General features: G+C 33.1%; 2 protein-coding genes across 3 annotated transcripts; both read left to right on the forward strand.

Annotated features, from left to right (window-relative positions):
- Positions 1 to 3,840: 3,840 nt before the first annotated feature.
- LOC111495640 (mitogen-activated protein kinase 9-like) lies at positions 3,841 to 8,097 on the forward strand. Of its 2 annotated transcripts, XM_023145758.1 has the most exons (13): positions 3,841 to 4,093; positions 4,186 to 4,277; positions 4,961 to 5,369; positions 5,457 to 5,584; positions 5,692 to 5,751; positions 5,896 to 6,045; positions 6,199 to 6,354; positions 6,450 to 6,587; positions 6,807 to 6,880; positions 7,067 to 7,168; positions 7,485 to 7,541; positions 7,623 to 7,710; positions 7,813 to 8,097. In XM_023145758.1, exons 2-13 carry the CDS (start codon positions 4,260 to 4,262, stop codon positions 7,888 to 7,890), a joined length of 1,458 nt encoding a protein of 485 aa, XP_023001526.1. In that variant the 5' UTR covers positions 3,841 to 4,093; positions 4,186 to 4,259; the 3' UTR covers positions 7,891 to 8,097. The 2 variants fall into 2 exon arrangements, with proteins under 2 accessions (XP_023001526.1, XP_023001527.1); XM_023145759.1 differs by lacking the exon at positions 4,186 to 4,277 and having other exon boundaries at positions 3,841 to 4,036; positions 7,620 to 7,710.
- Positions 8,098 to 9,557: 1,460 nt separating this feature from the next.
- LOC111495299 (beta-glucosidase 44-like) lies at positions 9,558 to 12,213 on the forward strand. The gene is made up of 11 exons (XM_023145275.1): positions 9,558 to 9,857; positions 9,945 to 10,003; positions 10,083 to 10,158; positions 10,252 to 10,323; positions 10,393 to 10,480; positions 10,564 to 10,816; positions 10,894 to 11,009; positions 11,089 to 11,306; positions 11,411 to 11,442; positions 11,533 to 11,635; positions 11,751 to 12,213. The coding sequence occupies exons 1-11, from the start codon at positions 9,623 to 9,625 to the stop codon at positions 12,026 to 12,028; spliced, it is 1,530 nt and encodes a 509-aa protein (XP_023001043.1). The 5' UTR covers positions 9,558 to 9,622; the 3' UTR covers positions 12,029 to 12,213.
- Positions 12,214 to 12,216: the final 3 nt, after the last annotated feature.

The following is a 12,216-nucleotide window of genomic DNA, read 5'->3' on the forward strand; positions in this document are numbered from 1 at the left end:
TATATATCAATTTTCATCCAAAATTCTAAAGGAATATAAAAAAAAAAATGTGTATGTTTTGAGAGAATAACGAACATTTTTTATAAGAGTGTAGAAATCTATCTCTAACATACGAATTTTAAAAACTGTGAGATGATGACTATACGTAACGGGTCAAAGTTGACTAGTGGACCGTGTAAGTCCATGGAGTAAATATGTAAATAAAAAATGAAAGAAAAATGAATTTATGTTGGGTATTCATTTTATATATATATATATTTTTATCCATTTTTGTTATTATTTGGAACAGGGAAAAGATAAAGAAATAAATATTTTTAAAATGTCTGAAAAAGTATTGATTTTACTAAGTTTTAAAATCTATTTTAATCTTGAAATCAATTATATAATTTGTTTATTTATTTTGTCAAATTAGTTCTTTTATTTTAAAAAAAAATTGAAAAATTAAAAAGTTCAAATTTTTCATTTTAATTCCGGGATTAAGCGTGTGGACTAAGATTCAAGAAGTCAACTCTCACACGACTTAATTTAAGATATCTGATCGAACCTTTCAAATAAATATTTCTTAAAAGAATTTTTACTCCAAACATAGATTTGAAACATTTTACGAAAAATCATTAATATTTTTTACTATTTATTATTTATAATAAAAAAATTTAGTTTTACTCTTATGTAATTTGAAAATAATATATTTTGGTGCAAGAAAAATGAGGTGGGGGGAGGGTTTTTGTGGAGTGAATGGCTAAGAACTTTGGTAGGATGTGGAGGCAGCTGTAACCCACCATGCAAATAATTAATTTCTTCAACATTATATATATATACACGCCACAATTCTCGAGGTGAGTAAAAAGAGCTAACTTATCATGAGTCGAAGAGTCTAAAACATATTGATCCTAATCAATAAAAAAAAACTTGAACTATAGATACTTGAGGTGAGTAAAAAGAGCTAACTTATCAATGGCTCGTGCCAACAGAATCTTGAGGATGTCAAAAGTAGTTGGTTAAGGCAGAATAAGAATTTCAATTTTCATAGTATATATTATATATATATATATAAATAAATAAGTTTTTATTTATTATTATTAATAATGGAAAAACTAAAATAATGCAATGCTTAAATAATTAAATTTAAAAAGTCAACAAATTTGGCATTAATTTATATAAATATATATATATATATATATATATACATTAAATATTTCATTAGTTACAACCTCTCTAGTTTCCTAAAATACTTATGACGTATTTAAGTATTTATTGTTTAATGGCACGTGGTTGGCAGGAAAACAACAATGTATTTATTGTATTACTAATTCACAAGTCAAAATACAAATAAATACTTGTTTTAAAACCATCACAATAGGTCCATACGGGAAGAAGTCAAAACTATTAATATTAATAGTATTAATTTTCATTTATTAATATTGATAGTATTTTCTATATCAATAAATTGTATTTAATAATAATATTAAGCTTATGATTAGATAAACAAAATATTGATAATAATAATTAGCACACCCATAATTTATCCTTTTCCAGCATATAATTTGGTCTGTCGTATTAGAATTAGAAGTGCCCGGATGAAAATGGAGGTGTTATCCAACAATTTCCACAGAATAATAAATTATAAATAAATATAAAAAGCACAAAAAATATATAATTTTAAAATAGAAAGTGATGGCTGAAGAAACCTATGCCTATGAAGTTTGATTTGCTCCTTCAAAGGGTTTTTTTAAAAAAAAAAAAAAAATTAATTTTAAAAATAAGCAGAGGTCGGAGATTCGAACCTTCAAGTCATAAATTTTTTTAATGCAAATTTACATTTTTTTAGTTATAATCTTCATTCATATCTTTATTTATTATTTTATTGAATTTTTAGAAGTTTGTTTTTATCATTAAAAAAAAAATAATAGAAGGTATCTTAACGAATTAAATTATATTTATATTCGAAGTTAAAAAACATATAATATAAATACAATTTTAGGTACATAAGTACTAGATTAAAACCTTAATTAAAGTGACCTAAAAAGGTAATTTCTCATACGCACGAGTGGTTCTTATCAAAACTTCATATTAAAGTCAAACCTATGTACTAAAGTCCTATACACTTCTATAAAACCAATTATGCCAATTCTTTATTTCAATTTTGTCATCATTCTCCACGATTAATAAAGTTAATTATCCAATAACTTAATTTTACGAAATTGAGAATTTATTTTAAATTTTTATTAATATAAAATTGTCATGTGAATAAATAAATTTTTGTGTTTAATATATGAATAATTATATAAAAACACATTTTTAGATTAATCTAATAAAAAAAGTTAATTAACTTGATTTAATGAGTTTATAATTGTCAATAATGATCCGTATTTAATTCAATAAATAAAGAGATTCTATTAGAATGAATGGGTCATTGGACTCCAAACTTCTTGACGAAACTAATAAATTTGAAAGAGATAGATGTAATTAAATATATTAAAGTAAAAGAAAAAAAAATATAAACAAATTTTATGAGTGGAAAAGCATTTCTTAAAAATTAGAAAGAATAAATAAAAAGGTTATCGCACAACTTTCTTTCTTAACAAATGAAAATCAAAATTAAAAAGAAAAAGAAGTATCGTAGTAGAAAAAGACTGGAAATTAAATATTTGGTAAAGGCAAAAATAATAATAATAATAATAATACCACGCGCTTTATTAAAGGTTGCGAGTGGGGAATGTTTTACAACTTTTTGCTTACGCGGTCTGTTATCGTCCAATCAAAATGGATCCCAGAATCAAAATTTTGAGATAACTAATGATTCTCAGAGAAGCGCGTGTTTTTCAACCGCCAAAATCAACGCGCTGCCGCACGGGTAAGTGGGCGACGGCAACCGTCAGCCGTCAGTGCTTTTAAAAAATACAATAAATAAATTGAGAGAAAAGGAGCATATCTTATCTTCTTTAGACATTGAATCCACTTTATTAATTATATTTTAATATTTTTGTTGAAAAAAAAAATATATTTTTTTCGTACAACTTAAATTATTAATTATATATCCATATTTAAAAGTTTCCTTTTTAACTTTGGAATATTTCAAAACAACCCCCTAACCTTTTGTTATTAAATTTATAAATAAAAAGTTCGTCCTTATATTATTTATATTATTTTTATATAAAAAAAAATAATAATTATAATGTTTCGTATTCCTTTCAAATCAACGTGAGATCCTATAATTTACTAATTTGAACACTAGTGTCTTCATGGGCACATCATTCGATGTCTATCTCTCATACTATTCGTAATGGTTTGAGGCCACCACAAGTAGATATTGTTTAATTTGACCCGTTACATATTGTTGGTCTACTAGAGAGAAATTTCCACGCCCTTATAAAGAACATTTTGTTTCCTTCTCCTCCAACCGATACATGTAAATTATTATATCAAAAAAAGAGTTATAATCCAGCTTTTGAATATTTCAAGACATACAATTTACATGTATGTAATTGGTAAAATTTTATAAATTTAAAAATATAATATTAACGGTTAAAATGTTGGTTTTCAAATTGATATTGAGTCACACATCTCAATAATTTAAATATGAGGGAACAAAAAATCGACGAATGATAATAAATTATAACTCGATAATTTGATTTAAATAATATTTATATTTATGTATATTATAATATTTTAAAATGTAAATTGATACAAAGTTTTAAAATATTTATCGTCAAATTGAAAGTTTATGTGTGCGATTAAATACTCTCACAACGGTTTTTGGATATTTATTAAAAAGAATTATTTCTTAGTGTTATAAATGGATGGCTTTCTGAAGAAGCGGGGGTTGGTAACAAAATGAAGAAGTTTTGAAAAAATGGCGGGTTGGAGGTTGGAGCCTCTTCTAATGGTGGAATCGAGAGAGAGAAAGACGAAAAACGTTTGTGGCGCTTATAATTGGCCACCGAGAAAATCGCGAAAGAGGGAGAACGGAAAATGCTGGAATTCAGTGGCGGAGAGCTGAATCAGAACCGAGGAAGGCGACCGCTGGTTTTGTACGGTGAGCGCAATTCTTGTGGTCGATGTTGTCTTTGGTTTTACTGCAGCATTTCTATCGGTACATTTTCTCTGAATTTCTCATTTAAACTAGTGATTCGGGCCTCCAACGATAAAACACCTAATATTTAGTTGCGATTCTAACAATGTCAGCCATTGTCGGATTGGGGCCTTGAATCCCAGGTTTGATACATATTGAAATCGAATTGACGTTAATCGACGCTATCATGGATCGATTCAATAAGGTTCTCTGTAGCTTCTTCTCCATGTTTCCTGCATCCAATAAATGGTCAACTGAGTCTAATGTCCGTCTCTATCATTACATGTGTTTTTATTTATACTTGAATTGGATTTCTGATTCTATAAATCAATTTCAGTAAATTTTTAAGTAATTTGTTTGGTTTGGTTTCTCTGCTTTCATGCATCCAATATTTGGTCAACTGAGTTTTCAAGAAACACCATTTGATTCTGTGTTACCTTGCATTTAACATTTGTTCATATTACACTACTTATTGTACCCGTTTCCATTTCCCATTTCCCCTTAAATTATTTTCTGTACCCTAAAAATCTGGCTTCTGAAGGCGAAGGGAGCCAGATCTTAATTATGTTTAATTCTGGGATTATGGGTATTAAGTACTTCTATTGAATGAAGATTTCTCTTTGTTCATTTAGCTTAATTGACTAGCCACTTACAAGACAAGATTCCTTAATTCAAAGTTCTTATAATGTATTTTATTTTTTCTAATGTTTCGAAGTTCTTTAGGAGTAGTAGTCAGTGATCCACCATTATTTTAGTGCTAACAATTCTGGCCAGTGCAATAAGCTGCATATGTAGCCCTTCGTGTCTCTTTTCCTGTTTTTTTTTTTTTTTTTTTTTTTTTTTTTTTTTTTTTGCTTTTGTTTTTCACAGCTGCTGATTGTTCTGCAGGATGATAAGCAATCAGACTTTTTCACAGAGTATGGCGAAGCAAGTCGATACCAAATTCAAGAAGTTGTTGGGAAAGGAAGCTACGGAGTTGTTGGTTCTGCAATTGATAGCCAGACGGGTGAGAGAGTTGCCATCAAGAAAATTAATGATGTTTTTGAGCATGTATCTGATGCCATACGCATCCTCAGAGAAATTAAGCTTCTTCGGATGCTTCATCATCCGAATATTGTAGAGATAAAACATATTATGCTTCCTCCATCACAACGAGAATTCAAAGATATATATCTCGTTTTTGAGTTGATGAAGTCTGATCTTCACCATGTAATTAAGGCAAATAATGATCTTTCTCCCAAGCAGCATAAATACTTTTTGTACCAGCTTCTTAGTGGCCTAAAATATATACATGCAGGTTGGTCCTTTTACTGATTCGATTATTGGCCTTTTCATCTCAAATTACTCTCAACCAAGCTACAATTTCATTGAATTTGTTATGCAGCAAATGTCCTTCATCGAGATTTGAAGCCGAAAAACATACTTGCTAATGCTGACTGCAAATTGAAGATATGTGATTTTGGACTTGCTCGTGTATCTTTTAGTGATGCGCCATCTACTATTTTCTGGACAGTAAGGTTTTCTTTTCTTCCCTTCATGGGTTATGTAAATCATGATATTCAACTCCATTGTCAAGTCTCATTTTTTCCTTCTTGGGTTTATTCTCGACTTTTGCGAAGGATTATGTTGCAACTCGTTGGTATCGTGCTCCCGAACTCTGTGGATCATTTTTCTCGAGAGTAAGCCACTTTACATCTTCAAGAAATCATGTTTATTTACTAGTCTTATTGAAGGGTGTAAATTTGGAGGGAACTTGGGCAAATCTTTCAAGGGTAAACTCTTAAAATGATTGTTACATGACATGTTTGATTTTATTTTCTCAGTATACCCCTGCTATAGATATATGGAGTATCGGATGTATATTTGCAGAAATTCTTACGGGAAAACCCTTGTTTCCTGGAAAAAATGTGGTGCACCAATTAGACCTAATTACCGATCTGTTTGGCACTCCTGAAGCTGAGGCCATAGCGAAGGTTGGTTGACTCATTTATTTATTAAATCAGAACGTTTACAAAATTCACAACTTTTTAATCACGCATCAAAGTTATGTTAGAATCTTCACTCAAATTTACTCACCACTGGAACCCTCTCTTCTGCACCGTTATGTGTTTTGAATAAATTTCAAGATTCGGAATGAGAAGGCAAGGAGGTATCTAGGAAACATGCGTAAAAAACCACCAGTTCCATTCTCACGAAAGTTTCCCAATGTTGACCCATCGGCACTTCGTTTACTGGAACGTCTTCTGGCATTTGATCCCAAATGCCGTCCAACAGCTGCAGAGGTAAGTGGAATCTACTGACCAATTTTATTGCTCTGGCACTGCCTTTTTAAAAATATTGGTATATGTAAATCTGCCTGTACTGCATTCAATTTCAGGCACTTTCTGATCCTTACTTCAATGGTGTTGCGAAAACGGAACTTGAACCTTCTATTCAACCAATTTCAAAAATAGAGTTCGAGTTTGAGAGGAGGAGATTATCAAAAGATGATATTAGAGAGTTAATTTATGCAGAGGTATATAACCTAGCAACTCGAAACTTGTGTTCAACAGTAATTTTATTATTATTATTATCATCTTATATATAAGAAAAAAAATTTCACCTTCATGATGAAATCTAAAATTTTGATCGGTGAAGATTTTGTTCAAGTTTTATAGATGAAGATTCTCTTCCAAAATTATGGACGATTTAACTCAACGAAGAATATAATTAATCTAATGTATGAAGTCTACAGATTTTAGAGTATCATCCCCAAATGCGTGAGGAGTGTCTACACCCTGAAGATCAAACTACCTTTTTGTATCCAAGGTAGTGACTCTGCTCCACAGTTAAACATTAACATCATTTACTGCTCAATTAGTTTTTGAATGGGCCAATGTCATACAGTGAATGATATTTCTTTTGCATATTACATGGCATGAGGATACAAATGGTTGATCCAAGATACTTGATTCATCCGTCAATAATCCATTTCTTTCTCTTGCATATGCTTAGTGGCGTTGATCGATTTAGGCTTCAGTTTGCGCATCTGGAAGAGCACCATGTTAATGGTGAAAGAAGACTTCCACTTCAAAGGCAGAACATTTCTTTACCTCGGTAATACTTTGAATATAAGTTTGGTTGTTCTCCCCAGTCAATGATATAAATTTAAGACACCCCATGATCAAATAATTTATAATTACCGTCTTTTTCCTCTGTTTCTCCTTCTGGATAAAGGATTGATTGCAGTATATTATAATTTTAAGATTGTGTCAGAAATAGAATGAAAAGTTGTTTCCTGTATGAGGGCAACTCATGAAATTCTTTACCTCTTCTCAGAAGATTGATAAACATTTTCCTTCCAATTTAGGCATTGATGATTTGTAGGAAATACTTCATTTCCATCTAAATTTATAAATTCATATATTTTCAGCGAGCGGGTTAGTCCAACTGAGAACAACAACGATGCACATGACATTGATTTTCAAAGGTAGGTTTTCACTTCTTTTGCTATGGCCTCCAAAAACATGTCTAGAAATATGAACTCAAGTGCACAAAATGAATGCAGCAGGGGGGAAGACAAGAGTGCTCATCTCTTCAAAAGTGCTAGCATTAGTGCATCGAGGTGTGTTGGGGTATTACCGAAGGAAAAGTCTGAGGTAAATAATAATAGTATTCTTATTTCCTGGTTAGTCCTTTGAATGAATCACTCTTGTTGCAAGAATTTTTATGCAGCAGCCTATATATATGTATGTTGACAGGCGGAAGAAACGAGTTCTGAAGTGAAAAATGAAGGAGTGGATGGGCTGTCTCAAAAGATTGCAGTCCTTCAGACTTAAGTTCATGTTGATATATACTTAGGTACTGAAGACAGGAGGCAGAGTGGGTTCTTGATGGGATGAATTTGACTTGTTCGAAGACATACACACCCTCCTCCTCTTGTTAATAATAATCTCATCATATATTTTGTAAAGCTAACCTTTGTAGTTTGTGTAGACCACACTTTCATACAAATAAAGAGATATTTACACTTTAGTGTGTGGTAAGAATTTCGTTGCTCTGTTTTTGTATCCTTAGTGTTCATTTAATTATTTGAAAGGATTTCATATAAATATTTAAAACGGGTGAAAATTTGTGAGATCCCACCTCGGTGAGGGAGAAAAACGAAACATCCTTTATAAATGTGTAGACTTCTCCCTAATAGACACGTTTTAAACCCATGAGGCTGATAGGGTGATAGAGATGCATCACGGTACAAATATGTATGTAAACTTCTTCCTAACAGACACGTTTTAAACCCATGAGGCTGATAGGGTGATAGAGATGCATCACGGTACAAATATGTGTGTAAACCTCTTCCTGATAGACACGTTTTAAAGCCATGAGCTTGATAGGGTGAGAGGGATACGTAACCGTACAAATGTGTGTAAACCTCTCTCTAATAGGGATAGATAACGGTACAAAGGTGTGTAAACCTCTCTCTAATGGGGAAAGGTAACGGTACAAATGTGTGTAAACCTCTCCCTGAAACGGTGGTGGTGGGTGTGGGGCTTTGGTGTTGAGGCGGAATTCCAGATTGGCGGGCGGATGAGAGGTGGTAGGGTTTGAAAAGTCGAAGGCACAGTGAAAAGCGATCTAATCGCGAAGGATTGATGGCGACGGAGGCCATTAATGGAAACAAAAGTCAGCGGTAAATGAGAATGCAATGGCCTCTCTTCTCTTCTCTTCTCTTCTCTAATGATCGCAGCGCCAGAAAGGATCACGCTCCGATGTCGGGTGGGGTGACCCAAACGAGACCATACCAACTTGGCCTCTCTTACCATTATGGACCACCCGCGTGCCTGCTGCCTCTCTTGCCCCACGCCACCCTATTTTATCTCCCTTGATATATTACCTTCAAATTTTGATTTTAATTATTTTATTTTACGAAGCTAAATATATTTATCTTCAAATAAAAAACAAAATATTTAATAAAAATAAAACTTCAAATATGAATTATTTTAAAACAAAAAAACTTTTCATAAATTTTCATTCATGTTCTAATTTTTACAAAAATAAATGGAGAATAAAAAAATCTGCCAGCCATGAACAACTTTATGTATCACGTGTGTATTTATAAATAAAATAGTGTGAATAATAATATTCTTAAACTAGGAAGAGACAATAAAACCATGTTTTCTGATACACGTGGCAACACCTAACACCTATACATTCCACTTTGTTTATTATTATTATTATTATTATTTTATGTACGTAAAGGGAACAAAATTAAAGGGAAATCTAAAAATTCCAACACTTATCTCGGCAATCGATAAATTCATATTATTTAAAAAAATAAAAATAAAAAGTAAGGACAAAATCATTCCACCAAAAATATCAAAGGGAGAGATACGTGGAAAAAGATGCCTCAATTCATTTTTTCTTCTGGGCCCCATCTTGTATGGACCGACCCCTTCTCTTTTTCGATTATTTTATCTATAATAATGGACACTCACTCACTCACTCGCTCACTCCACCTCTGTGTCTGAGCTCTATCACTCACACCCTCTTCTCTTTCACTGTGGTTTGAGGATGACAATTGTTTTGGTTATGGCGGTGGTCTGTATACTGGTGAACCAGTGTGCAGCCACCGCCACCGCTTCCGTACAGCCGGAGACTGTCCGTTTTGATACTGGTGGCCTCAGCCGAGACAGGTTCCCAAAGGGCTTCATCTTTGGAACGGCAACGTCGGCCTATCAGGTTGAGGGAATGGCCGATAAGGAAGGCCGTGGACCCAGCATTTGGGATGTTTTCATCAAAAAGCCTGGTAATCTATCCATGGATTTACAGGTTTTGGTCTGTTTTCTTTAAGCTTTTACTTTGATTTTGAGAATGTGGGTTGTTTTCGAAACAGGGATTGTAGCAAACAATGGTACTGGAGAGGTTTCAGTGGATCAGTATCACAGATACCCGGTAAATCTATGGCTATCAAATGAGCTTCATATAAATTTAGTCTATACTGATGAAATCTTGATGGGGTTTGATGTTTCAGCAAGATATTGACATCATGGCCAAGCTAAATTTTGATGCATACCGCTTCTCAATCTCATGGTCCAGAATCTTCCCAAGTAAATGATTCAAGCGTTATCATCATAATGTTTAAGATATAAAGTTTTTTGTTCATATTTTTTCAATTATTTGTAAGTGTTGTTAATGTTTAGATGGAAGAGGACAAGTGAATTGGAAGGGAGTTGCATACTACAATAGGCTGATTAACTATCTACTCAAAAGAGGTGAGAGCTTGCAGAAGAATTAGCCAACACTGAGGTTTCAACTTTTGATATGATCCATTGTTCTTGTAGGCATAACTCCCTATGCTAATCTGTACCATTATGATCTTCCTCAAGCCCTGGAAGAAGAATATAAAGGCCTACTGAGTAACAGAGTAGTGTAAGATATCACTTTTCAGTAGTAGTTTAGTTCTTGGTATGATTGGAGTTTGAATGTTCAATATATGGTTTTGGTTTTTGTAGGAAGGATTTTGCAGATTATGCAGACTTTTGTTTCAAAACATTTGGGGACAGAGTTAAGAATTGGATGACATTTAACGAACCAAGAGTCGTGGCAGCTTTAGGATATGATAATGGTTTGTTTGCTCCTGGGAGGTGTTCCAAAGAATATGGAAATTGCACGGTTGGAAATTCGGGGACTGAACCTTATATTGTTGCCCATCATTTGATTCTTTCTCATGCAGCTGCTGTTCAAAGATATCGTCGAAAGTACCAAGTTAGTTTCGACGATTTTACACACATACACATGGATTTGAAGGATTCTTTGATCTAATAAGCATGTTTCTGATGTAGGAGAAACAAAAGGGAAGAATTGGTATTCTTTTGGATTTCGTTTGGTATGAACCTCTTACTCGTTCGAAGGCTGATAACTATGCTGCTCAAAGAGCAAGAGATTTTCACCTTGGATGGTAAAAGTTCGACACCGTTGATGCTTATCAATTTTAATGTTCATTCTTTCCAACTAATGAATGTATTGGATTCACATAGGTTTCTTCATCCTATTGTATATGGCGAGTATCCTAGAACGATTCAAGGAATAGTGGGTAGTAGGCTGCCTAAGTTCACTAAAGAGGAAGTCAAAATGGTGAAAGGCTCGATAGACTATGTCGGGATAAACCAATACACGACGTACTACATTTATAATCCTCATCAACGAAAAGCTAAAGTGCCAGGCTACCAACAAGACTGGAATGCAGGATTTGCCTGTGAGCTATCTTTCACTTGTTCCTTTCCAGAATTCAAATAAAATGTTTCTAGTTTTGTTTGTCCTTTTAAGCCTCTTCTTCTAACGCGAGCTTGAACCTTGCAGTTGAGAAGCATGGAGTTCCTGTTGGTCCAAGGGTAATTTCATTTCTCTCTCTGTTCTTGGTTATATTATTGATCAAGACTTATATGCCTCACTCTGAAGATTATGATTATTAATATTCGTAGGCTCATTCGTATTGGCTATACAATGTCCCATGGGGCATGTACAAGGCATTGATGTACGTAAAAAAGTACTATGGAAACCCGACTGTCATTCTATCAGAAAACGGTAATCGCCTTAGCTACCGTACCTCTTTTTACCCTTCTATTGTATCTATTGAGATCAAAGAAATAGTACTTAGATGTTTGAGTTAGCATTAAAAGAAGAAAAAATGGATTTGCAGGGATGGATGACCCAGGTAATGTGACCCTCCCTAAGGGACTGCATGATACTACTAGAATCAACTTCTACAAAGGCTATCTGACTCAACTGAAGAAGGCAGTCGACGATGGAGCTAACATTATTGGGTATTTTGCTTGGTCGTTGCTTGACAACTTCGAATGGAGGTTGGGCTATACGTCGAGGTTTGGCATTGTCTATGTAGATTATAGTAATCTCAAGAGGTACCCAAAGATGTCTGCATATTGGTTCAAGCAACTACTTAAAAGAAAGAAGCAATAAGAGAGCTTCAATCTCTACTTTTTTTACTTTCTACCATGAGTTTGAGTCCCTGGAAAGCTTGAGTTCTATAATATCTATCTATCTTCCTGCAATTGTAATCTTATGGTAAAAATGGGCAAGTTCCAATGTAAAGATGATATCTACGCTAATCATCTTAATGAATAAAATTAGTTAACTTTCTAAAAGAA

Source organism: Cucurbita maxima, unplaced genomic scaffold (genome assembly GCF_002738345.1).
Source record: "Cucurbita maxima cultivar Rimu unplaced genomic scaffold, Cmax_1.0 Cma_Scf00021, whole genome shotgun sequence".
Taxonomy (NCBI): domain Eukaryota; kingdom Viridiplantae; phylum Streptophyta; class Magnoliopsida; order Cucurbitales; family Cucurbitaceae; genus Cucurbita; species Cucurbita maxima.

Excerpts from the sequence above, each read along its gene's own strand:
- LOC111495640 (XM_023145758.1), top strand. Across the intron at positions 5,752-5,895 it reads GTGGATCATTTTTCTCGAGA|TATACCCCTGCTATAGATAT; the intron begins GTAAGCCACTTT and ends TTATTTTCTCAG. Across the intron at positions 7,542-7,622 it reads CATGACATTGATTTTCAAAG|GGGGGAAGACAAGAGTGCTC; the intron begins GTAGGTTTTCAC and ends TGAATGCAGCAG.
- LOC111495299 (XM_023145275.1), top strand. The coding sequence starts at position 9,623 with ATGACAATTGTTTTGGTTATGGCGGTGGTCTGTATACTGGTGAACCAG. Across the intron at positions 10,004-10,082 it reads ATCAGTATCACAGATACCCG|CAAGATATTGACATCATGGC; the intron begins GTAAATCTATGG and ends TTGATGTTTCAG. Across the intron at positions 11,443-11,532 it reads GAGTTCCTGTTGGTCCAAGG|GCTCATTCGTATTGGCTATA; the intron begins GTAATTTCATTT and ends TAATATTCGTAG.